The sequence below is a fragment of the Oreochromis niloticus genome, linkage group LG8 (genome assembly GCF_001858045.2).
Source record: "Oreochromis niloticus isolate F11D_XX linkage group LG8, O_niloticus_UMD_NMBU, whole genome shotgun sequence".
Taxonomy (NCBI): Eukaryota; Metazoa; Chordata; class Actinopteri; order Cichliformes; family Cichlidae; genus Oreochromis; species Oreochromis niloticus.
In genome coordinates, this window is record NC_031973.2 from 14,491,248 (window position 1) to 14,517,919 (window position 26,672).

The 26,672-nt window shown below is 40.0% G+C and overlaps 1 protein-coding gene across 1 annotated transcript in view; it reads left to right on the top strand.

The window, feature by feature from the left end:
• atrnl1b (attractin-like 1b) overlaps positions 1 to 26,672 on the top strand; it is a 72,489-nt gene that overhangs the window by 18,791 nt on the left and 27,026 nt on the right. Inside the window, exons 18-25 of the mRNA XM_003441858.5 lie at positions 4,696 to 4,929; positions 6,741 to 6,878; positions 8,837 to 8,930; positions 17,667 to 17,719; positions 19,262 to 19,356; positions 19,606 to 19,684; positions 22,742 to 22,899; positions 25,171 to 25,232. Of these exons, the coding sequence (XP_003441906.1) occupies positions 4,696 to 4,929; positions 6,741 to 6,878; positions 8,837 to 8,930; positions 17,667 to 17,719; positions 19,262 to 19,356; positions 19,606 to 19,684; positions 22,742 to 22,899; positions 25,171 to 25,232 (913 nt within the window). The remainder of the gene's footprint in view (positions 1 to 4,695; positions 4,930 to 6,740; positions 6,879 to 8,836; positions 8,931 to 17,666; positions 17,720 to 19,261; positions 19,357 to 19,605; positions 19,685 to 22,741; positions 22,900 to 25,170; positions 25,233 to 26,672) is intronic.

The following is a 26,672-nucleotide window of genomic DNA, read 5'->3' on the forward strand; positions in this document are numbered from 1 at the left end:
TTAAAGATCTCGTTTGTCCACACTTCATCTTCCCTGATCAAACAACCAAACAAAACCTGGGGTCATCTGTGCTATGAGCTCGCTGTCTGTCCGCTTCATTGACAGATCAGAAGAAAGTCCTTCAAGCTGTGAGTTCAGTTCAGGCAAAATTTTAAACAAGCAAGGCTCACAGAGTTTTCTGTGGTCTTTAATTCAGTCTTTTTTTATATTAGATCAGGCTTTTGCGCTCACTCAAGCTAACAGCTTCCATTCTTTCACAATGAATTGAATCTTTTAGTTAAGTGCTGTAGTTTAGCAACTGCTCTGTCATTTTTTTTTTTCAAGCAGAAGTGGAATTGTAAAATATTCCTACTCTTCAGATGCTGCTTTCTGTGTCCTATGTTGGTGAGACTGGCAGCCATGGGTCAGAATGCGAGGTTGCTCTGTAATTACAGGGTTGAAGGTTTGATCCTCTAGCAGATGTGATAAAGTGTGCATGCTGATGCAGATGCAGTCACGCTGCAGTTTTTCTATGAATTCCACATTCTAGTATCCTCACTAGTGGACTGTCCACTTTGTACCCTGCCTCTCATCTGGGTTAGAGTTAATTAATAACTCATTTGACAGCTTTACACAATATGTTGTTTACATTTAAATAGCTTGGCAAGTATTGTAAAACTCTTATTCTGCATGGACAACATTTTTCTCTTACTGGGTTTTTTCCTTTTATAAGATGCCTTGGTTTTTACTCCATTCGGTTTAAGAAGCACTTGGCTGTGGCACAAGCTGTAAAGCAGCATTTGAAGTCTGCACAATTGGAGGGATACTTGTGATTTTTAATCAGTTGATTACAGTGTGCAGTTCAAGGAAAGTTAAGACACAGAGCTGTGTAATTTCCTTCCTAACATTGCTTTCAGATCAAAAGCAGATCGGATGCTGAAGCAGTAGGGTTATCACGATGATCAATAGTCTGTGAAATCAAAGAAGAACAGTTTGAAAGCTGTGAAACAGCCAGCATAAATACTCCAGAAACTCTAAAGAGAAATGTGGATAAATGGATCTTATAAAAACTTCTTGAATTTGGCCTCAAACGTCACATTTAACTGCAGTTTGTGACTGAATAAAAGTCTGCAGCCACCCCTCTTTTCTTCATATTTGGGTTCTAAGAATTTTTTTTAAAGTGGTCTTAACTAATAGTTCTCCAGCCTTTCTGGACATTTTCTGCATTTTCACTTATTTCTTTCAAAGCAAAACATCACCACTGTCTTGACCAGCAGCAGTGCCTCATCCTGAGAGCAGTTTAAACGCGTCATAAAAATGGCACAAGGACTGTTGTGAGCATGCTTCCTGCCACACGAAATGCCTCTTCACAATGGCTGTGGATGTTAAATGCGCACTTTTTAATATGAACATATGAAAATGATCTGGCCCCCATGACTGTTTTAATTTTGTTGACCAATAATTTTCATCATAGTTCTTGTCAACAACCATTTTTTTCTGATGAAAACAAGATGATAACTAAATAAATACTAATGCACCAGGACCAAACCTCTGATAAAATGTGTTGACACTTTCGTCACCGAATAAAAACAAGATGAAAGTGTTCTGGACAGATAAGATCTAATTAGAACTAATTAAGTTGTGTAGAAAGGCGGGACAAGTTTACTTCTGATTGGATCACTTCTAATCTCCTTGTGCAGTAAGGTTAGAGACGCACATTTGATCTGATCCTGAGAAACGGAGTTGGAGTGAGAGGTTCAGCTTGGTCCCATGCTCACGGTTTGTCATGAAAATGCAACAAAATGCCAAGGCTTGGTAGGAAAAGAAGAGTAGACATATGGACACATTTTGCAGTTTTATTGACAAGGAAAATGAGATGCTTTATAAAATGTGTGATGCATCTCTCACCAGTGAAAACACAAAAAAACCCCCCGTAACTTTTATATTTTCGTCAAATGAATCAACTATAATCTTATGATATTTACTTGACTACAAGTAAAAGAATTTAGATGCTTAAATTATGACAAACACTAAATGGTATTTTAGTCGAAAAACTGACTAAAACAAAATCAAAATTTGCTGTCAAAATTAACACTCCCCATGGTGTCCTAGGACGAGTCGTCAGAGACCGTTCTGTGGAATTAAACATCCTTAATTTTTCCATCCCAAAGTGCCATGTGTCCAAATGCCTTAAGACATCCACTATAGTACTAGTTCCTAAAACAGCCAGTGATAAACTACCTCAGTGACTACAGGCCAGTGTCTCTAACACCAATAACCATGAGGTGCCTGGAGAGACTGGTCCTCAAATACATCAAAGTCACTATTCCACCTACTTTGGGTTCATGTCAGTACACAGACAGAACCAGCATCAACAGATGATGCCATTCCCATCACCTTCTACACCACATCACCGCCTAAAACCACAGGGAACATATAATACCACAGTTGGTCAGGATGGGCCCCCACGGCTCCTCCATCCTCTCACTCAGCACAGGAGCCAGACAAGGCTGTGTTTCTAGCCTTTTCCTGTACTCTCTGTATTTATAAGGCTGAATTACATCTTAGCATAAATGTCATTGTTAGGTTTGTAGATGAGACGGTGGAAATAGGACTGCTCACTGGTGGAGATGAGTCTGCCCACAGAGAGGAGGTTCAGAGGCTGTCAGATTGGTGTACTGAAAACAATCTGGCTCCTAACACCACAAACACCAAAGAACTAATAATTGACTTCAGGAAAAATCAGAATGTTGACTCTGTGACAGACTGGGGGACCTGTCTGGGGTGTACTCCACTTCTTGCCCCATGGCAGCTGGGATAGGTTCCAGCACCCCTGCGACCCTAAATTAACTGACTGGATGCATGCAGGGATCAGGGATCAGGGATGGACGCAGGGCTGGATCACAATGCCCAGATGCCATTGAACGTAATTGAGAGGATGTACAGAATCCCTAGTTTTAGGTTCCTGGGCACACACATCACAGCAGACCTCACATGGACACACAAAACACACAGCCTCGTTAAAAGAAAAAAGCCCAACATAGACTCTAATTCCTGAAAACTATGAGGAACATAAAACTGTCTCAAAACCTTCTGGTGTCTTTCTGCTGGCACACTATTAAAAGTGTCCTCCTTTGCAGCATGCTGACACGGTAAGGTAACAGCTATGAAGCGGATAAGAAGGGACTGCAGAACGTCATAAAAGCTGAACAAAAAGATCACCAAGACACAGCTGCCAGCACTTGGAGACGTATACACATACTGTTTGCAGAAAGTACTCTGCATCCTAAGGGCCGCATCTAAACTGTTTGAATATCTGTCCTCAGACGAGCGTTACAGGTCCATCAAATCACAGACGACAAGATTAAGACACTTTTTATCCCAGATACATCACCACACTGAACTCTGACCACTGAGCTCTGAAATCGCACATACTGTAAATCAATAATACATCAACTCTGCAAATCAACTCTGTAAATCTTTTAGGCTCTGTTGAAGAATAAAGGTGGTCTTACGTTTGCAGATGTTACAGTAAACTTCATCAATGTTCAATTTATCCAGCAAAATATAAAGAAATGAGGCGTGGCACAAGCTCCTTATGTTTCTCAATTAATTCAGGGTTTTTGAGGAAACCTGAGTCAGGCTGTATATGCTGTGATGATGAAAGCTGGTGATGCAGGATGAAGAGAATCTTGTTTCTCGGGTGCAGACAGAGTCATAATCAACATCCACTTAACAGAGCATATCTAGGCATCAGATTTAGTTCTTAGATATTGATTTATCTGTCAGAATCCAAGTGAGAGACGTGATTCATGTTTTCGTGGCAGATTTTGTGTTTCAACATGCTTCTTGTTGTGTGGCAAGACAAAAGTCCCCATCCAGCTGCTGCTTTCTTTTCTCAGAAGGACGTGTTCCTGAGAAATTCGCCACTTACGTCTTGTCGTCAAAACAATCTTAAATGGCCTTACTTTGTGCTTATTGCTCTTGTGTTGTCATGGTTTCACATCCATTAGTGGAATAGCTAGAGATTTGTTTGACATAAACTGAGGTAAAAGCACTCAATGTTTGTCTCCTTAAAATAGTAGTGGCATTTTCTCCGCTAAAGTGTCTGTCTGGCAGGCAAGTGGTGGCGCTCCGTTTAGAGGCCTGAAAGTTCATCTCTCAACTGACAAAAACGGCATCGCTCCCTTGGGTTTCTAAGCTTTTTGTGAGGAGCTACTTCACACATCACACTTAATCCTTTTGTGGGACTTTTTCTCAAATCAAACTTTTTAGGGGCCCTGGTTATTTGACGCATTTGCTCTCATTATACGGCCGTCCTCAGACTGCATCAGCTATTAAACGCTCAGCAAGTTGTTTCATATCCTTTTATCTGTGTTTAGATCTGTTGTCCTGCCACCTCACTAGATAACCTGTTTGTGTTTTATTGTAAAAGACACAATTGCTCCCTAATCTCCATTGCCTACAAATGCTCAGAAATAAATTAGGGCGACTCGTACAAAGGATAGAATTCAACAATATGCATGAATGCATATAAAAGCAACATTGTTCAGAATTTAGTCTGTTCCAGCATTAAGCCTTCGGTGCTGTTGCTGATTTTTTGTTTTTGTTGTTTTATCATTGTGTTGTGATGACTCTAGTAAAATGGAATGGAAAAATGATGGCAGTGGTGGTGGGTTAAAACATAAAATTACCTGCATTTTTCCTCTCCTGTAGCCCAGAACTGTTCAGGCCTGCGGACGTGTTCTCAGTGCTTGGAGCAACCTGAGTGCGGCTGGTGCGGAGATCCCACCAGCACAGGAAAGGGCCTGTGCATGGAAGGTTCGTTCCGGGGTCCCATGAAAAGACTGGCGAAGCAGGGCCACCAGGGCCCGTCGCACGACATGAGCCTGGAGCCAGGCATCTGCCCCAAAGACAAAGGCTACGAGTGGGCCTTCATTCAGTGCCCCGGTGAGTGATAAACTTCCTGTCAAGCTAACTGAAATTACAAACCATGTGTCATGTCAAGTGGGAGATTATTACCTATTGGAGGTCACTGCTTAAGCTTGGGGAAAAAAAGAAAACAAAAAAACGCTACCATGGATTCCTGTTACAGCCTCCCTATGCAACTAATCCGTCCCTGCTGATTCCATGCAACCTTATGCCGGTGTGACGTTTCATGCTTTCATGAAGCCCCTGTCCATACTGCCACGTTATGTAAGATGATAATGTAGCCACTGTAAGTTGTAAACTGAGAATGTGAGCAGTGCTCAGCAGCTCGCAGATTACTTAAAAAACCTCAAGAAATCAGATATTTGTGAGTTTTGGTAAGTCTAGAATGAATTAAAAGACTGGTAATATTTTGCCCAATTATAGTTTTACGCCTCTAGGCTTGATCCGCACCATCATTATGTCTTTTTCTCAGTCGTTCCCTTTTTATAGCATGGTGCCTCCGGCCGCGGTTGCTGCCATCGTGGACCCATTAGAGTTTTGAATTGTCTGCCCATCCTTCCCAAACGCTCTCTTGAATGCCTAGAGGGACTTTCTTCAAATTTAGAACAGACCTGTATTTGGACTCAAAGATGAACTGATTCGATTTTAGTGATCCGTCGTCAAGGTTGGGGTGACCTCAAAAATTCATATGATTCACACACATGTCAAGTAGGACTTGGGCATTATTGAACACCATATCTCAGGGACAGAAAGGGAGATTGTGGCCGTATTTTACATTTGCCATAAACTACACTGGTGACACTAATGGATACCCACCTTGAAACTGTTCTGCTTGGCTAAAAATGCACATAAATATTCATAATTGTAAAATCTTTCCAGTTACATGCAACTTTGTAGCAATTCAAACCAGTTTCATTTATACAGCATCACATCATAACAATAAGCGCCTCAGTGTGCTTTATATTCTAGGATAAAGACCCTTTAATATTAGAGAGAAAACCCCCAACAATTAGATGACATCCCCCGGCCCCCCAAACACCCCCCACCTGACACCCAATAAGCCAGCACTAGGCAACAGTGCAAAAAACCCTCAGTTTTAAACAGGAAAACACAGCAAAACTGCACTGCAAAACTACGCTCAGGGAGGGGCAGGATAAAAAAACGCACATGGGAGAGTTTAAAATAAATTAAGAATGATAAAATGCAACAGTGCCATATAAACACATAATGAAGGAAGAATAAATGCTCAGTGCTTCGTAGGAAGCCCCCCGCAGCCTAGGCCTGTTGCCGCCATTAAGGTAGCATTGCTTCTTTCATGGCTGCTATTTTGTGTTCCAGGCATAATCATTTTTAGCAAATTACTTCAACAACTGCTTGATAGCGTGAGCACTTCTATTTACCGTCAGATACAGGTAGTTTAAGGAGTGGATTTTATCTATCCTAAAATATCGGGGGTCATACTGATGAATAGTTTCTTACGTGCTCACTGTGACCACACGCTTTGTCTGAAAAATCAGTAACAACAAGGTTAATCTGCAAATTGTCAAATAGATTAATTTCAGGTTGATTAAAGGATTAAGCTATTACAAATATTACAAATATTTTAAAAGGCAGGTCTGGAAAAAATAACAAGTCAAGTCAAAAAACAAAAAGCTTTTGGATTTCTAGGATGCTATAACAACTCACATACGACAAAGGAAGCTTATGAATCCAAGAATATTTGCTTGGGTTGTCAAGTTAATAAATTTCCTATTATTTTTCATTTTTCTTGCTGAGGGCAGCCGCAGAAAATAAAAGCAGCAGAATGAGCTCTTCTGTCTTTTTTGCAGCATGCCAGTGTAACGGCCACAGCACGTGCGTTAACGGCAGCGTTTGTGAGCAATGCCGTAACCTCACCACCGGTCCTAACTGTGAGACCTGCATGCCTGGTTACCATGGCGACCCGACCAATGGCGGCAAATGCCAGGGTGAGTGCCGCATCGCAACAGACATTAGTTATTCTGCATGCATAAGACTTAATGGCTCCACTTGTTTTTGTTGAAGTAGTCGAGTGATGTACTTTAACCCCAACAAGCCCCCCCCCCCCAAACCATGTTCTCATCATCGTTATAGATTTCATTGCAATGCAGGAGATCAGCATTATGAAGTGTAAATGATACAACACAGAGTGCCTTTTCTAGGTTGCTTTAATTTGACTAAACCTGCTTTGTGTAAGTGATAATTAAGCTTTTTAGAAGGATATGGTCTGCTTTTTGAATTCTAATTGATGTAATATGTGATGAATATGGTGTAATGCAAGTTGATAACCAACAGAGGGCACTATTGAGTGTTGATAGTGATAATTTGTCCACTCATGTTTGATTAATGACATGCAATATGTGGGTTTCCTAAACAGGCACTTTCCACCCATGGGATCCGAAGACTTTAAATTTACACTGTGAACATGCACACAGCCTGACACACACACACACACAGCTAGGAAGGGGGAAAATTGATGCTTTAAGCTCAACTTAATACAAACTTCAACACATGCAGCTCAGTAGCCTAACTGCTTTACCAGTTTTCTGGGTGTGGTGCTCTTTCTTGATAGAAAAACTCTTTTGATTGAGTTTTTGATTAGCTCATGAGGAAGATTTATTATCCCAGTCTCCTGCCCAATGGCGAATAAATTTTTCTTAAGTGACTGCAACCCATAAATTATGCTGAATTCCTGTTTTCTAAGCCAAAACACATAATGTCTGCTGAATTTATTGTGGAGAGTCGATGTGAATACAGCACAGGAATGGGTATTAAATCAAATACACAATGATCACATTAGTATCTGATAACTGTCTTGGCTTGTGTTTCTTACTGAATGGATCACAGATTGGCTGAAGGCTGGGAGTACAGGCTCCTTGTTGAGAGGAGATTTAGCCGCACTCAATGGTTATGAGACATGAATAGCATTCCTGAGAAGTTACATGTAGGGTTTTGTGTGACTCGCCAGACATGGGAGACACAAATTTTGTGGGAGCTTTACAGTCTCAGATACCATATGTTGCTGCTCAGGCTAAAGCTGTGAGTTGTAAAGTGAAACTGCACCAGTGAATACCTGTCACTATTCTCCTCATTTTCCTGGAGCCTGAGGACAAAAAAAATCATAATTTGTGATAGGAACATGTGAATAAATTCACAGTGAGGCGCACCACATCTAATGTGGCTTTCACGTAGTAAAATTAAATCCCCGTATCACCAGCTGTCAATAACAAGAAGTGTTGGAGAAAGTGTCAGTATACTCAGTTAAAAGCTTTCCAGTCTCCTAAAATATTCATGCCATGCTGGAAAAGGTGCACTACTTGGAAAGGAGGGAGGAGGATCCACTGGTCCTTCAGTAATGCACCTTTTCAGTGTTTTAATGATTACTGAACTGAAAAGAATTGGTCAGTGGTTTTTTTTTTTTCCTTCTTTTTTTGTCCTGCAAAAGCAAACCTGAAAGGCTGCCACAGTAGAAGCACTTTAGGAGCCAATTCACTCATCTGTCACACATCTATTGCTGCACTTTCTGTATTCCCTACACACACACAGACACACACGTACATGCCTAGCGGGTATCTTAGCCTTTGTTTGGAGGTGGTGGTTCTCCTTCATGTCTTTGAAGTTCAGCCAGTCTTTTGGGAAATACATTTGTTTACCATCTTACCCAGATCAATATCAATTTCCCCCTCTGTGCGGTCTTACCTGCAGAGGTTTCAAATGTATAACTGATCACATACAAGTGTACAAGTCCAAACCAGCCATATGTTTACTGTATCAAGTTTTTTTTTTCTTTTTTGTTCAGGTTTGATATTGATCATTTCTGTCCTGGTACCTGTCTTTTTTCCTTTTCCTTTTTTTGCTACTCTCTGTCTTCCCAACCTTCTTTTCCATCTGGTTTTGCCTGTTACAGCCTGCAAGTGTAATGGTCACGCAAGTGTGTGTCAGGTGTTAACCGGCAAGTGTTTCTGCACCACCAAGGGGATCAAAGGAGACCAGTGCCAGCTGTGAGTATATTGGTCACCTCTCGCTCTCTCACACTCACTCACTCACTCACTCACTCACACAAATTTTTTTCCTGAAATTTAACAATGAAAGTTGCACTGACTGCTTCCATCATTTTCCACTATGTGTATAAATGCACTAGATAGCAGGGCTGTTTTTTGTTTTTTCCTTGTAACTACTTTTGTGCTTTGCTCATACCGAGGCTGATGACTTGTAGCTGGTTCTGAGCTTTGGGTAGCTTTAGATTGATCCACTTTGCCTTTGTTAGCTTCTTTAAAATATCTGTATTCATCTGGGTGGAGGTGACTGAAGTGTCTCATTAGGTTTGTTGTTATGAGCGTTTTATGTTTACTTTGGCCAACTTTGTGTCTTCACTCTCAGTAAGGAGCTTCCACACTAATGACATGTTAGCGTGTGACTGCGAGTGTGCAGCTGTGTGCCTGCGGTGCTGGGTGCGTGTTGTGCGTGAAATGGACCGGCCTGTAATCGGACACACATGAAGATGATTGGCTGTTTACCGGTTAAGCCTGAGAATGCTGGAAATCAGCTTATTTCGGTTTGTGGCTGGTTGAGGTTGATAACAGAGTAACAAGCTAAAAAAATTAATGAAAAGTATCAAATTATATATATATTCCTATTAAATCTACAATAGAAGAATGCCATTTAAGTAATGGAATAAAGTTGCCGCCTGCTTACTGGTGGCTGTTTACCCGATGACGATCAGGGTTGAAATCTCGCCTCTTCTCAGTGCACTAAGTTTTTAGGAGCTGTTGTCCCATTACTTATGACCTGCGGCTGACCTCCCTGTAGTACTTGCTCTTTTGGCTGAGTTTTATTTCAGTATCAGAAAGGTCAGATCAGAAATACCAACAATGTTCCAACTAAACTCCACTGACTCATGGTAAAGTGTTCAGAGCGATTCTCTGAACAACATAAGCGTGTCAGTAATCACTTGGGATAGAGCCTTGAAGATGTACTTGAGGCTGTTTTAAGGAAAACAAGTGAGGTACCCGGCTGTAGGAAAGCATTATGTGCTTTCCTCATGCTTTAAAAAAATTGTAATCTGTCTTTGCAGACACACAAACTGAACTGCTGATTGAGTTAAACCAATCCTAGCAAAACAACATTGTTGCAATTTAGAGTAATGAGTAGCTGGTTACCCAAAAGAGGTCTTTCTTGACAAACAAATAATTAGTATGTTAAAAATATTGGATTTCTGTGGTGAAGTGGATCAGTGTGTTTGTGTAATTGTTTAATTTGGCCCCCGTAGTGCCGTCATGGATAAGTCCAAAAGACATTAAAAGGCATTAAAACAAAACTAAATGGAAATTACTTTGAGTTGATTTTGAGTCATTATATAGCCTGAGTTTCACTAGCCATTTTTAAAATGATTTAATGGGATTTTTTTATTACATGATTTATCTCCTGCAGTGCCTCATAATTTTCATGATATAGTTACGAGGATTGATTTCTGACCAATAAGAACAGCTCAATTTCTCCTCATGTCGAGGCTTAGATGCTGATGCTAATGGCCCTGTGGTGTAAAAACAGGCAGTTGGCACTATTTGCCAGGAAGTCCACCTCCAGGGTGATTTCTGCTGACACAGTCGAATCCACCAGCGTAGGAGGACCATCTCTTAGCTGTCTGCTTTCCCAGTTGTAAGCATAATGGAGACTGATATTTCTGATAACCCTAATGCAATCAGCCTTATGGATGGGTCAGCGGCAAACATATGTGTGCTTACATACACACCCACCCACAATCTAATGATTTTTTTTTTTTCTCTCTCCAATGTCACCCAACACTCCTTTGTGTTTTGATCAAAACTAGATATTCCCCCTCCTGCTTTTCTGCTTTTATAATTCTCTTGGAAAACACAAGGAAAATAATGCATGATCACAGTATACATGAAAAATAAAAACATTGACTAAAAGAATTCATAAAGGTTATGGGAATAAGAGGGAAATACTGCAGAGAAATAAAAGAAGAAAGGAAGAAAGAAAGAAAGAAAGAAGGGCTACAGGAGAGCGAGACCTTTCCAAACCCTCAGTGCTTTCAGTCAACATTGAGAGCAAATAACTAACACTTTGCACAATTGGAAAAAAATGTCACATTGATTTCTGCTACTAGATTTAATGTTGTGCAGTGCGGTACAGTGTAGTGTTATACTCAGATAGCAGGTGGATAACAGTTAATAAAAGCAACTTATTTTCTCATTTACTGCAGAATCAGACTCGAGTATCAGAACAGGCCAGACGCACACACATCACATCAGCTTTGAAGCCAGCTTTGAGAAGATACTTGTAGCTATTGCTGATTATCACCTTAAAATTTCAACAGTAATAAAAAAACTTCCAAAACAACACTTCTAAAGTGAGGTCACTCTATTATTTTGTAGGTTACTTTGCCGTTATTCTCATGATGGCTACATTCAGACATACTCATGACAGTGTCTGTGTCATTGACAGCTGCCAGATATATTTTGCCATATGTGCAAAGACTTGCTGCACTTGTCAGTGTGCATTGCGCCCATTAACCCCAACACGATGTAAACACATTAATCACACTGAGGGAGCTGCCCCTTCTCCTCACATACAGGAAAGGAGTGTAGGAAAAAAGTTTCTATTCTGAATTGGGAATTGGTTATTCTAAAGTCTTAATATGCCTTAATATATATGCTCCCACACAGTGACATATTGGTATGATAAGCAATTCACAATAGCACAGATTCAACCATTAGTTTTGGGTCGGCATTTTGTTGCTCCAGTGTTGCTTTTTCAGCTCTTTGACGCCATGGTAGTTTAATGAGCTAGAAGTAACTTATATTTAAAGAAGAGCTGCATTTGTAAACTGTGTGGATGTATGCTCATAGCAGTGAGTGTGTACCAAAACAAAGACACACACTTTCTTGGTAGGCTGAACCTCACAGCAGCCGACATATTTTGTCAAATAATGGGATAAAAGTGCTTTATTAAGTGAAGTTAGTTTATCCATATAGGGCATTATAGCATTTAAATCACAAGATACTTCACATCAAATAAAACCAACAAAAAACAAAGTGAAACACTACCTGAATGCGAGTATAAAAATATGAGTCTTTGGCTCTGTTTTGAATGAATCTACTGAGCTCACAGATCATAAACTGGGGGGCAGAGAATGGGGTGCCATGATTACAAAGGCTCTGTCACTTTTAGTTTTTAGTCTTAGATCAGCAGAGGTGTAACATGAGAATTTTGGATAACCAGATAAGGAGTTTTTCAGCAGCATTCTGCATAAGCTGTAGATGATCCATGGAGGGTTTGTTTGAGGCAGGTGAAGAGGTGAATTGCAATAGTTTCAAATAAAAAAAATAATAATAAAAATCGTATGAGTGAATGTGAATGGTTGTCTGTCCCTATGTGTTAGCCCTGCGACAGACTGGCGACCTGTTCAGGGTGTACCCTGCCTCTCGCCCTATGACAGCTGGGATAGGCTCCAGCGCCCCCCGCGATCCTGAAAAGGATAAGCGGAAGCGAATGAATGGATAATAAAAATCTCACTCTCTGACTTAGATATAACAGGATGAAATTTACTCTTTCTTAACTGATGAAAACAAGAGCTAAGGAGATGCTTGCAAACAGGCAAAACCACTGACAACTCCCCACACAAACAGTGTTTTTAAAAAATTGTTGGTAAATGATCTTAAATGCCGATATAAAGGAAGTAAATACAATGAATGAAAATGGGGCCAAGAACAGAACCCTGTGGAACACCATGTGAGAGTGGGACTCATGATGATTTGTAAGTTGATGTGGCAATGGAGACACTTCTATAAGCAAAATATAAAGTGAACTTTTCAAGTGCTGGACCAGACTTGCTCACCTGCTGTTTCAGCCTCTTGATCAATACTTGTTTCTCAGTATTGTCAAAGGCTGGGCTTAAATCCAACATCACTTCAAATGAACTCTCCTGAATCCTCGAACATTTACAAGTCGCTTGAGAACGGCAGGCTCTACCAAGGGACCTCTATGGAAACCAGACCGAAACTTATAGAGAAAGTTCAATTCTTCCAGAGAACTGAAGTGCAGTTACCTTTTATTTTTAACACTTTTGCAATAAAAGGGAGTTTTGAAATGGGCCTAAGTTGTTCTCTGGGGGTTGAATGTCTTTTGGAGCCAACCTCAAGTGGTCACTAAGCATACTGCAGTTTTTGGTACTTAATGGGTTGGCTTTGTTTATGTGACCAAAAGACTGCCACTCGCTTACGCGAAGTTGAAAACATAATATGCCTTAATATAATGTAACTTAATATATATTGCAAAGTACATAAAACCCACCAGATCATATCAAGGAAGATTGCTGCAGAGATTTTTATGGAAAAAGCCCTGACATTTCCAATGCATAATGCATCTCTAATGTCAAAATCAAACCACGTTTGCATATACAGCTACGTTGGTGTAATGACACAAGTGTAATCTAATTACTTTTTTTTTTAATATCTTGTAACTTTCAAGCTCTCATTACATATAATCATTGTGTCCCCAAACACTGTCAGCCGCTCGCTTGCACCATCCCTCCCTGTAAGCCTAAATAAAGACCTCTTCACAAGGGTACTCTGCCTTTTGAGCATTGTGCACAGAAGTACACACATGCAGATTTTCACTCGTGCATGCACTGCATCTACTGATGCCATTAGGACCTCCAAATAATAGCTGCACTAATGAAGTGAAGGGTGCATCGGTGCAGAATAGAATTGCTTTTGAAAGCGATTGAAGAGGTCTGAGCTGCATCATAGCGATGAGTCAAATAAAACCGGCGAGGGAAATATTTATCATACTGCTCATTTGGATGCATCCAGTGTTCAGGATCCTTCACATGCTCGGGGGTAACGTGGTGTACCTCTCAAGAGTGTGTGAACATATGCATGCCTGTGCTAGCCTGCACACATGTGAATCAAACTGTAAGGGTTTCAAGCACATTTCTTCTCTGTTGTTGTGTCTGTCTTTGCATTTTTGTCTGTTTTAATCACTGAGTTGGCACAGTCACAGACAAAGGTTCAAGCTGAGTGTAGATTAAATTAAGATACAGTTCAAGGGGACTGCCTGAGTTCAGATGTGTGCATGGATGCATGCAGGTCTAGATTAAATTAAGATACAGTGTTGGGGAGCTGCATTATACTGATGAGCACATGGGTACTTGTGTGTTTTGCCATGTGCAAATGCCAAGCAGTTGAAATGCCCCGCCAGTGATGTTCTGTTAGGCTCAAAAGCCTGTGGCAGCATTTGTCCTCTGTCCTTCGTACCGTGGTAAAAGAGCACTCTGCCCTGTCCTTGCCTGTATAACATTATAACAGCGAGAGGGGGCAGAGCTGACTCCTCCTGAGCTGTGTGAACCTGCCTCCTTTAGATCACTGAAGACACTGATCCTTGTTATTTAGGTTTTGCTGGTTAGATGCAGTGTTAAAAATCCATCTTCTGCACATGTGCATTGAGGTTGGTTATTGTTTCCATGAATGTCATATTTTCAGTTTGAATGAGTTTACCAAGTGATTAAAAATGTTATCACCTCTTTATAATTTATAGAGTTTAGTAGATTATTCCTTATTTTCTAAACAACAAAAATCTAATACTATAGATTGATTTTAGTGTTGTAAAATGTGAACACTAGAATTTGAAGATCTGACTTTAAGGCTGCATAAAAGCTGAGAAAGGATGCAGGGAGGTTGACTGCTGCTCAAAATGAGTTAAAACACATTTGCAGCAGTAATCAGCAGGTATAATAAGAGCTATAGTACAGGTAATTGAAGCCACAGTGGCGATCCTCTTAAAATGTTGCCTTGTACATTGTCGTTCTGAGAAATAAATGGGCAGATGCTTCAGATTTGGCGCAGTGGTTATCTGTAGAATCAGTCTTAATCAGTCTTCATGACATTGCAAAAATGCAAAACCTTGCTTGCTCTACATTATGAAGAGTGGGAGCACATTCTTTGGTCTGATGAGACCAAAAGAGAGGGAGGGGAAAGGGAAAAAAAAAAGTTAATATCGGATGAACTACAAGACGTTTTGCTTGAACCTGGCCAGAGCTACCACTGTGAACACATAGTCCTGACACTGAAGAGGTGGGAGTGTGATGATATGGTGCTGCGTGAGTGCAAAGGGTGTTAGAGAGATGACATTTATAGAGGGCATCACGAACATGGTCGACGAGATGACTCCAGGAGCCTGGGAGAAGAGGAATATTCCAGCATGATAACGATCCAAAGCAAATGGACAGAATTACATAAGAGTTAGTCTAAATGAATAAAATGAAAAGTGTAATCTGTTAAAGTGTTCCTTCTGATGTGAATCCAACAGCACACCTTTGTAGTATTTCAGTGAGAAAGGTAAAGGGTCACAACCCCTGCAGCAAAGGGCAGGCTGGGCAAAAATTGTCACTGAAAAATGGCAAGAAGGATCAAGTCTACCATCATAATATAGCTGGAGATGCACAATATTGAGAAATGAACAGATTCAGTTATTGAAGCTGTGCAGATGTTGCTGGTGTTCTTTTGTACGATGCAGTCAAATGAAACTGTTAGTTTGGATTTTAAATAAATCCAAATGTCCCGTTTGAAAGCTTGAAAGTAGTGCAACTGTTGTAAGATGATGCGATTTTGAGCCATTTGAATTTGAAGTTACTGCACAGGAGTGTAGCGCACTGTACTCCTGAGTGTCTGAGAGTAGTCAGCAGCTACAGTAATATGTGACATATAAAGCTGTTGTCAAATCAAAGCTGTTGTGTAATAGCTTCGCTTTTTTTTTTTTTTTTTTTTTTTTTTGAAGCACTTTTCTAAATTTTGACAGTATTTCTCCCTGGTGATATTTAATGTGCCGAATGACGTCTGGTGACCTTCAACCCCCGTATGACTGGGTTTTTATTTTTTTGTTTTTTGCACAGTACGTTAGGTGGTGATAGCGTCTGTCTTGCAAATCCGAAATGCTGCAAACCAAGCCAGTCCCAAATTATTTTTAGAGTCAGAGTCATCCTCATTCAGTGTAACATCACTGACGGCCTCCTCCTCCTCCTCAGCGGCGTTCGTGTCTCTCAGTTGGCTCGCTCCACTCTGTTCCCTCCTTCATTTGCCGTCCGCTGTGACTCCTCGACACCGCCTCGGATATTCACATTCTCGCAAGTTTAATTGGTTGTCTGTAAGATGAAACAACTGTGAAGCCTAATCAGTGTGATAATAGGTTTCTTATCTTTAAATTAACACAACAATTTTCACCTTATTTGTGGGCTTCAATTGCATATGTGGCATTCATCAACCTGCTCATTGTGGTCAGTTGCTTAAGAGTGATGACAATGAAGTTCGGAGTGAACCGCGGACAGTTAAATGCTTGTACGTGCGTTGAGAGGCGGAGTGGAGAGATGCTTTAAAAAGGATGGAGCAGTGCAGTCCAGTGAACATTGCCATATGTTCCTCCTCATTACGGGGGCTTTAGAAAGCAACGAGGCTGATAAAACAGACTCATGCGCGCGCGTGCTCTCGGAGCAGTGGATGGCGTTCTGTGGATGTTAACAAATTATTTTGCTTGAGAGCACTTCATTTAAAAGTCAGACTGTTTTTTGGCTGATACCACAACATCCCTGTTGTGAAAACACCCCCAAAAAACTGTTCGCTAAACTGTAGTGGGTTTTAGCAAACTACACAATCTTACAGGACACAATAAACCCATGAAGTGTCTTCAGGAGAAAAAAGATAAAAGCCTGGATGTTTAAAAAGTGTTGACTTTAAAGGAAAAGCTTGAGACTTGAATTTAACCTTTCTTAGGCTTATTGTAACTTTGACATCCCTGCTTTAGAGGGAGGAAAAAAGCATGGCTGCAAACCCCTTTGACATCATGAGCCACGTACAGCCCACCAAAGAAACTAGTTTTACTATGCATTAACCACCCACTGTAAATGACTGAAATTTATATTGTAAATAGTGAAAAAAACAAAACAAACAAACAATAAAAAATAGCCACTTTCAAAGGGATTTTTAAATCGTGTAATTATTTTGTAGGATGAATGTTGGAGGTCTTTATCAGCAGGAAAATTGGGGCTGGATTGCGAGCTTTGCTGTGGCGATTATGACACCCCTGCCCTAAAGTATCAGAGAAACAAGGAGTTGCACTTAACAGCGTCCAAGCAAAATCCTCCTGTTTTCTGTAAAAACACTTCTGAATTATGGACAGCCTGTGACTGTTGTTACTGTGTTCAACCCCAGCTCTGATTATCACATCTGAATTTTAACTTGGGTCAATAAACCTGGTCCATTTTGAAGTTTAAATTTCCTGCTTACTACCTGTAAAACTCTGTCTTATCTGACTTTATTCCAGGAGGGGGATTCCCCTTGATCACCGGTTATTCTCAGTTAAAGATTATATTTCTCAAATAATCAAGCAAGAGCTGTTTTTGCTCCAGGGATTTTAAGGGCTTAAACCTGATCACAGACCTCTGTGATTAAGCGGAATCTAAAGTTTTGTGCATGTGTGACTTTGTTACTTTGACAAACAACATTTTTTGGGGGGAAGAGAGAAAAAAAATCTAATTAACTTTTACAAACTATCAGATTATTTCCTCTTTGTCAAAAGTAAGAGACTTGATGAGGCGCCAACAGCAGGAGCTAATGCGCTGGCACTTGGCAGACACTGCTTCTGATAAGAGGCATTCTTGCTCTCAATCTGTTCGCACTCTTCTTCATCTTGTTCTCTCCTCTCTGTTTTCTTCACTGCAGATGTGACTCAGAAAACCGTTACCTTGGCAATCCACTCAGAGGAACCTGTTACTGTGAGTAATTCTCCGCTGGACAGCTACTTGCTGGAGAGACAGCTCATATGCACTCACTCACTCACACAAACACACACCTTTATTATTCTGGGCAATTCTCTCTCTCTGCCGCTCTCTCTTTCTGTCTCCCCTCTCTCTCTCTCTCTCTCTCTCTCTCTCTCTCCCCCCCCCCCCCCCCCCCCCCCCCCCTCCTTCCACTTCCACTCTTCCGCCCAGGGCAGATGGAGCATTTTAGCACTTTGGCACCAGGGGCGCTTGTTCGGTGACAGAATGACTTGTCGTGAAAATGTCAAGTGCATCAGAGGGAGTGAGTGATTGAGCTAATCAAGGAGACGGAGGAGTAAAAAATTCTCCACTTGTCTACTCACTCAATCACGCACCTACTCATTTATTCATTTAGAAAGTTGACTAAATGATAGATTTTCCTTTTACTTAACAAGTCAAACTATCAGTGTGCGTATATGGAAAAGGAACTCGAATGACACAAAGCTGACACCCAGCGCCGAGCGGTAGCACATCTGTGCCCCTCTTCCTGTGTATACTGTACACGCTGGTGTGTTTGTGCGTTTATTTGCATGATGTCGTGTCCTTCACGGTGCTGCGGTACTTAGTGATTTGTTATCTGCCTTTCAGCACTCCGCTACTGACAACAGAGCCTTTGCCAAGGTTTTGTCCCTTTTTGAAATGCCACAGCCTGACAACAGGCTCAATGGGGGGAAGACAGGAAACTAAAAGCCTGAAGCTTGTTTTAACCTCTGGACACCACTGGGACTTGTTCTTGAGCTTAGCTGTGCACTATTGTAAACATGGCAGTGCTCACTATCCAAAAGGCCACTGAGCATAGATTAGCACTTTGAACTCATGCGACATTATCCAGCTCCTTTGCAGTGTGTGTTAGTTTGTAGTTTGTAATTGAAAAATGCAGCCCTAAATATATCTCCCAAACCCTTCTGTGGCTTTAATGCCATTTTACTATTAATATGCAGTTTTTTTGTTTTTGTTTTTAATCATAAGTCAGATCTTCAGGACGCCTATTTAAGCCTATAAAGAAATATTTTTTATTCTGTGGCTTTACAGGACATCTCAGACTCTGGCCGGTAAATTATGTAATTTATATGCCAAAAAATAGCTCCTGAAAATTCGATCATTCACTGTCTTAGTACTCATGCCCCTGCAATCCCCCAGGGAAAAAGTAAGCAGCTGTGGTACAAATTTGAAAGGACACATTTAATAATAAAATATTTGATGCATGTATCTCCTTTTCAAAAAAAAGACATAATTTAGCATTACTAGTGATGTCATCTGTGGCAGTTCATTAATAATAAAGACTTCATTAATCTCTGGTGAAGATTATTTACTCTCAGGGTCAGGTTAATCTGTTAGTTCCGTGCTTGATTGCAGCAATCAGATTTTAGCCTCTAGCCTGTGGTGGTAAAGCTACATCTGCCAGCTAAGTTCTTGATGAAGCTGTCATCTACGTATGATGTACGGGACATGGGACAACATCTGAGTAATTTCTTTCCTGTCTGGTTTTCTAAACAGACAATCTCCTGATTGACTACCAGTTCACCTTCAGTCTCATCCAGGAAGATGATAATCACTACACTGCCATAAACTTCATGGCCTCGCCTGAGCAGGTAACTTCTTCAAGATGAGTTTTCAGTGAGTCATCGGGAACAATGTTAGCGTTAACATGAACGCCGCTCTCAGAGGCACTCACATTTAATTACGCTGGTTACTGGTCTATTGTTTTTGATCATTAGAAACATTGAGCCTGACATTGCTGTAAAAAAATCATCAACCTTTTCTAAGAGTTAGTAATGTAAATGGTAAATTGTGCAGTATTTAGATGATTTCATTAATGGATTTATGTTTTTCATCTAAAGCAAACCAAGAATTTGGAAATGTCCATAAATGCGTCCAATAACTTCAACCTGAACATCACGTGGTCGGTTGGATCAACAGGTACCCTTTTTTTTTTCTTTTTCTTTTTTTTTAAAAAAAAAAAAAGCTTTTCTCAGTACTTTAAAGGCTTCTGGTGAGTTATTAGTCCCAGTCATTTTAGTATCCATCCTCTTTTTTTATCCATTATATCTGATATTCAGGGTTGGAGGTGGCTGAAACTTATCCCATCTGGCAAAGAGCAAAAGATGGGGTACACCCGGGACTGGTCACCACTATATTGCATGGCTAACTAGGGATGGGTATCGTTTAGGTTTTATCCAATACCGGTGCCAAACCGGTACTTTTGAAACGGTGCTGGTGCTTAAACGGTGCTCAAACTGGTGCTTGAAGAATGGAGAACACAAACTTTGCTAAAAATAAAAACATAAGAGGTTTTTGGACAGTCTCTTTTTTTCTGCAAAATGATAACCAAGTTAGCCTTTTCTGTTGATACAACATACCTCCTTTGGTTGGAACCGGTGCTTAAACAATGGAAAACACAAACTTTGTCCTAAAACCTCTCATGTTTAGCTGTTTTTTTTTGTTTTTTTTTGTAAAAAGATAACAATGTTAGCCTTTTCTGCAGCTATAGGGAATATATGGTATCACTCTATCAAACAAGAAGACAGCCGCATGTAACTACGACGGTGTTTGCTAGTTCACCTTACGTGCATTAATTTAATAATGTGGTTGGCGTACTCAATGTAAATTACACACGAACAACATTAAGCTACTCGCCCAGAGAAGAACGGCTGCTGCTGCCACCATCATCATCATTTCTGCTACACTGGCAGGGCTAGGGGCCAGGACTCTCCTCTTTGGGTTCTTGGGGGATGTTGCTAACTCCAGGTCCGATAACAGGCACCACACCTGCAAGTAGATGTGCACGGTGTGAGGTCTTGCAGCAAGCTATCAAATATGGTGCATTTCTTGGCTTTTAAAAAAACACTATGCGTCGCCAGGTGTTTCATCAGATTCGAGGTGTTACCTCCTTTGACAGTATCACAGTATCACCTTAAAGCACTTGTTGCAGGCTGCTGAGTTTGCATCTTTTGCTGTGAAGTACAGCCAGACTTTTGACCGCTTCGCCTTGGGCATTTTTAATCTGTAGCTCTGCTCTAAAAGAACGTACGTACCTGGGCCCGCCTACTATCCTCGGAAACGTAAAATGATTGGCTAGAATCCAAAGTGTATGACATCTCAAGAAAAAAAAGCACCGAAATGTGCGCTGGTTTTCGGTCTGGTTACTACCGTTTATGTAACCGGTACCCATCCCTATGGCTAACACAGCAAGACAGAAAACCATTTACACTTTTTGGCCAATTTAGAATCACCAATTAACCCAACATGCATGTTTTTGGAGTGCAAGAGTACCCAGAGAGAACCATGTAGGCACAGGGAGAACAGACATAAGCAAGATTAGTAGTAGTGAGTTTGTCTCTCCTGTTCCAACTTCTTTGTCAGCACTTGGCCCCAAAGGTCACAGTATAGGTCCTGCAATAGTATTTGTGAAGTCGAGAACCAAGGGGAAATAAAAGTATCTTTCGGTGGGGGTTCAGTTTATTTTGTGATTTGCATGACAGAGGACATAAATGAATAGGCTGGGTCTCAGGAGGATATTTAGAGGTTTTAAAAATGTCCAAAAAAACATCTTTAAAACTTTCTCAGCATTCAAAGGTCACCAAAGCCAATATTCAAACTGACAACAATTTGCTGCTTATTTTTGTCCACATGGACTCAGGCTGATTAGATGCCCTCTATTTATTCTCAAGTCTGTGACATAAAAGGTTCCTATTGTTCCCACATTCACAGCATTAAATGAAATAATGACTAAGATGCTTTCAAATTGAACCTAATTACAAAACAAACCCCTTGTTTAATCAGTTTCATTCAATTTGAAAAAAAAAATGTATATAATAACAAATGTGATTAATACCATACAATCAGCGCTTTTAAAAAAAATAAATAAATAAAAATAAATGTATATACAGTATAATGTCTGTGTGTGTGTAATATTATGATATAAATAATAAAGTAATGATTTAGTCAGTCAATATAAGAGATACAACACGAACAACAACGCGCCTTCTCTTGTTAGTGTGTACCGTGTCACTGTTGAGTGGATATTATAGGTTCCCTGAGGAAAGACACCCAAGGACACTGCAGTCGTCCAGTGCCACTGTTTATCTCTGGCCTCCCCTCCTCTCAAGTCATCTACCGCTTTCTCCTGTCCACACAGCACTGACATTTTCTAGCCACTAAGACACGTTAACCTCCCGCGCGCCTCGCCACCACCTTAACCTTTTTGGAGTAGCGTTATTAATATTTGAAGTTGGGTCCCCTTTCTCTGCTAAGATATTGTGTCTCAGAAGGAACGGGACCCTCTTCACAATCGACGAGTGCGCCAAGCGCCTTTGGGTGGGGGAAGGAGAAGGAAAGGGAGGGGTGATTTCAATTAAGATAAACGTGCTCACGTAGCCACAGTCAAGCTGTCATTTTCACTGCTTTTGTTTCAGAGCCGTGGTTTGGAATGTCAATGTTGAGAACCCACTGACATGAGGAAGAATAAGAAATGACTTGGAACGTTTAGATAAATGGAAGATAGAGTTTTAAGAGTTTTAGTCCAGAATGTGTTTATATTGATTTCATTAGGGATATCAAGAAGTTTGTATACACAAGACACGTAAAATTTACAATTGAGTGTTTAGCATACCGAATTTTAAGGCACGTTGCACCATCCTGTTTTAAAATGTTAAGATCCCACTGAGAGAAAAGCTAAAAATGGACACAAGCAAGGACTGATTCTTAACAATAGTGGATCTGAGCAGACCTCATGTAGACTTCATCTTCCATAGTTACATTAAGGCAAATTGTAGGTCTCAAAAAGACTAAATGTCCCTCTTTTAAGCTTTTCAACCACATCCCGAAATATGTAAAAAATATTGTTTTATATAAACAACAATGAGAGCTTTCCAGGTAATGCAATCATGATAACATATTGCTTTGGTTCAGTTCAGCCTCTGTATGTAGGTGCTCTTAGATGTTTATATTCTGAACATAAACTCTTTAACTCTACAGCTGGAACAATCTCTGGAGAGGAGGTGCCCATCGTGTCCAAAACAAACATCAAGGAATACAGAGACAGTTTCTCATGTGAGAAGTTCACCTTCAGAAGCAACCCTAACATTACTTTTTATGTCTACGTCAGTAACTTCTCATGGCCCATCAAGATCCAGGTAAGAACTAAGCGTGTGACCTTGGACTGACTCATGAGAAGCGGATAAGACAGTGAGCTAATCCTCTCTTATGTGCTGTGACTGTTTTCAAAATGCTAAAAACACACGTGAATACAGTATGTATGAATAAATCTATAAAAGAATTAACACAAAAACACAAAAAGAGCAGGAGCAGCCATCTTTGCACATGCAGAGCTCCATTGTCACTCTGGGTGGTTTCGAGTGCACTCGATTGTAATTACACCTTCAATGAATGTGTGTTCATAGGTGCACAGCTGCTTTTTAGCAGGCAAAGGCAAAGCATTGTTTCAAATTTGTACCCCTCTCTCTGAATGGATCCAATTGAGGCTTTGATTGGTGGACCGCTTGAAAATACAACACTGAAAGATGTGTAGTCCATTTGCTTTTATCTACTTTGGGTTTGCAGGAAAACAAAAAGGTCTAGTGTAAAGGGATGGGGGATGGGCAGGGTTTCTTTGTAAGGAAAGCTTGCCCATGGCCAGCACACACGAGGAGTGTTCTTTGACATTTTAGGGATTTTAAATGTTACTTAACATTTTAATTCTATAAATTGTAACTAAGAAACACTCTCTCTGGAATATGCTAAGTTTGATATAAAGTACATTAGTACTATAATATGAAAGGTGTCACTTGTACAACCATGAAATTTAATACAACGAGATAACAATTGTCACCCCCCCAAATATCACAGAATATCCATTTTGCTAATTAGTCCACTCCCAAATATTGATTTTTATATTTCGTCCTACAGTTTCACGAGGTAAATGAATGGAACACCTTGGAGTAATAATATCTTTGGGGTCAATCCATCTTTGGAGGGGGCCTGGTAATAGTTTTCTATTAGATTTCCCAGCCAACAGTCGCTTATTTATTATGGACTAGCCCGGGCTGTTACAGCAAATAGCTTCTGTAACAGGATAAGGTCTCTCTTTCTTTGCTTGTCGTCATGATGCATGGATGAGAATGGAGACCTGGATGAGATAAGACAGGATTTCTTCTTATGAGGGTTTGTATGTAAGGCCCAAACACATAAACAGAGCATTTAAATATAGACTTGGATCGTAAAGAGCAGCTTTCATGGAGGGAAAATGTTGCCACCTAATCGTATCGTCAGCATGTTCCTCCATGTAATAAAAGGCCAATTGTAATAGAAGAATGTTCTCAGATGATGAAATTGATTGGCTGAGATGGATGAATTGAAATTGAATTAACCCTACACATATTGCTTTGACCTCATATCGTGTGAAAAACAACTTTATAAGCACTAAATAGACATGTCCAATTTACTTAAAAGCCAGCTAACATCTGTGCACAGTGTGCTTTGTGAGTCATGTTAGCCATGTCAGTAAGCATCTTATTTCAGATCGGTGATTCTCATTTTCTACTTAATAGGGTTGGAAAAAGTCAAAGGTGGCAGAAGTTTGGGGGGTAGATGAAGTTGTCATTAAAGAATATTAGCCCCGTGACTCTGTTATGCTATATGATCATTAATGTACCCCTTTCTGTTTCCTGTGATATTGACAGCCAAATATTTAGCTAACCGCATCATTTCAATACAATCTAGACATATCTACAATAATAAATCAATGTGTAGGTTCAGCCACGTATCTTCTTCTTCTTCTTTTTTTGTTTTTGGAAGACCAGATTAATTTGATTGTAAAATTAGCATTCAGCGCAACAGATGTGACGCAAGTAATCCACCTCTAAAAGCACAATTTGTTCCCCCGTTACCCAAACCAATGTGTTGCCAACCAGGGGCTCCAGATGACATTGTGTGTGTTTGTCTAAATGCTTTCAGGGTACAGTGCTTTCAAAACATCTACAGTAGATAATGACTTGTCACAATGATGTGGTCTGTTATATGTGATTTAGCTGCCAGGACTGTGCGTAATCTCTCTTTTAATGAAGATGAAACATATTTCTGATGAAGCGTCATTCACTGCCATGTTGCCTTTTGGATGGATCGGCTATTTTAGAGAGAGACTGTGTTATTGCTGAGATCAATAGGTTAAATGTAAAAAAAAAAAAAAAAATCAGCATTGGGAGTTATTTTGGATTTTAAAATTTTGTATTTATTTTTATTTATGCATCTGAAAAGAAAAATGCTATTAAAAATATTGAACATTAACCTTAAGACACAATTACAAATTTAGGTTAAATTATACATTTTAAATCTTAAAATTATAATGCATATCCATGCGTTTTCTCTCATAGTAAGTCATTGCTTATTGTCTTCCTTCCATCCACTAGATCGCCTTCTCCCAGCACGGTGGGATTATGGATCTCGTCCAGTTCTTTGTTACATTTTTCAGGTAAGTGTATAAAATATTTATTTATTCCTAAACATGAACTCAGTCATTTTTAGTCACAAAGCCTTGAGACAGGTTCACAACAACCTGGCAACCACTGCTAGGAAGCCAGTTCTGAATTGCCAGCAACTTTCACCAACCACTTGTGGAAAAGTAATTCTACCAATACAAATCGTGGTTATGACAGCGTCACCGACTGGTTTCTAGGCTTGTGAGACTGAAGCCTGGTGTTACGTTGAGATGGTTCAGTCTAAGAAAAACAGTGTAAATAAATAAGTGTATATAATAAGAAAAAGCTGTTGTTTAAAAAATTATTGAAACCCAATTAGTTTTGCTTTTCAGATATGTGTTTCACTTGGTGAACAACTGTGTGAGCAAATAAGAGTTGAGCAATAATGTTCCCCAGCATGAAGAAAACTCATATTGAATGATGGTGAAAGGACCATTAATGCCAAATTATATATTTTAAGGTTGCCGTGATATGCATTAAACGTCTTTTGTAGGGAAGTCCTCCTTTGTTCGGGTTGCCAGGCCACAACCTGGTATATATATTAGCAGCAACAGAGCAGCAGGCTCAGTGAAAAGAGCCTTGGTTTTAAACTTGCCCTCCGCAGCCCACACCTGTCAGTCACTGAAAGCATCTGAGACATTATAAAATGAACTACACCACCAAATGGGCCTGACTGCATCTAAAAGCATTTCACTTTAAAACTACAGAAACTGCTCTTCTCAAATGTTACACAACACAGTGGTAAATATTCTTACTGAACTTTTTAAAAACTTTCTAATGGATACAAATATTTTAAATGATTAATTTTATACTTGTGCTCTGTTTTATTTAATTTTTGCAATGCCTCCCTACTATTTGGAAACAGGGCTGTAAGTGTTCTCCAGTCGGGAAACATTATCCACTATATCGTCGCTCTCAGCTCTGGTCTCCTGGGCCTTACTGAGTTATGTGAGCCTGTTAGGTCAGTTCTGCTAACCGAGTACATGTAAATGCTTCTTGTGTCTTCAAGGTAGCAATTTTCCTTTTTCAAGTGCCAAATGAACTGCCAGTTGCAATTTAAATAGGTGCATATTTCTATGAAAGTGCCATCTAAATAGAAGGTGTGGGCGATCAAGATATGAGGGCTGTTAATGATTTTTCATCCAGAGAGCTGCAATGAAAGTCTTTCATCATTGAAATGTTTAAAAGGAGTAAATTGGGCTGTCTCAAAGGTACATCAAAGTCTGAATAAGTTAAGAAGATGTGAGTATAATTGCAAAATTTATACTGTAAGTTATCCTAAATATTGCTCTTGGAAAAGGTTCAGAAGCCGTTCCCCATAGCCGTACATGTGGTTTCTGAGCATCGTTAATACCTAATGCACTTGTCTTTTCTTGCTGACACTAACTTTTATTCATAAATGCTATGGTTACTGACTTATAGCAAGAGTTGTT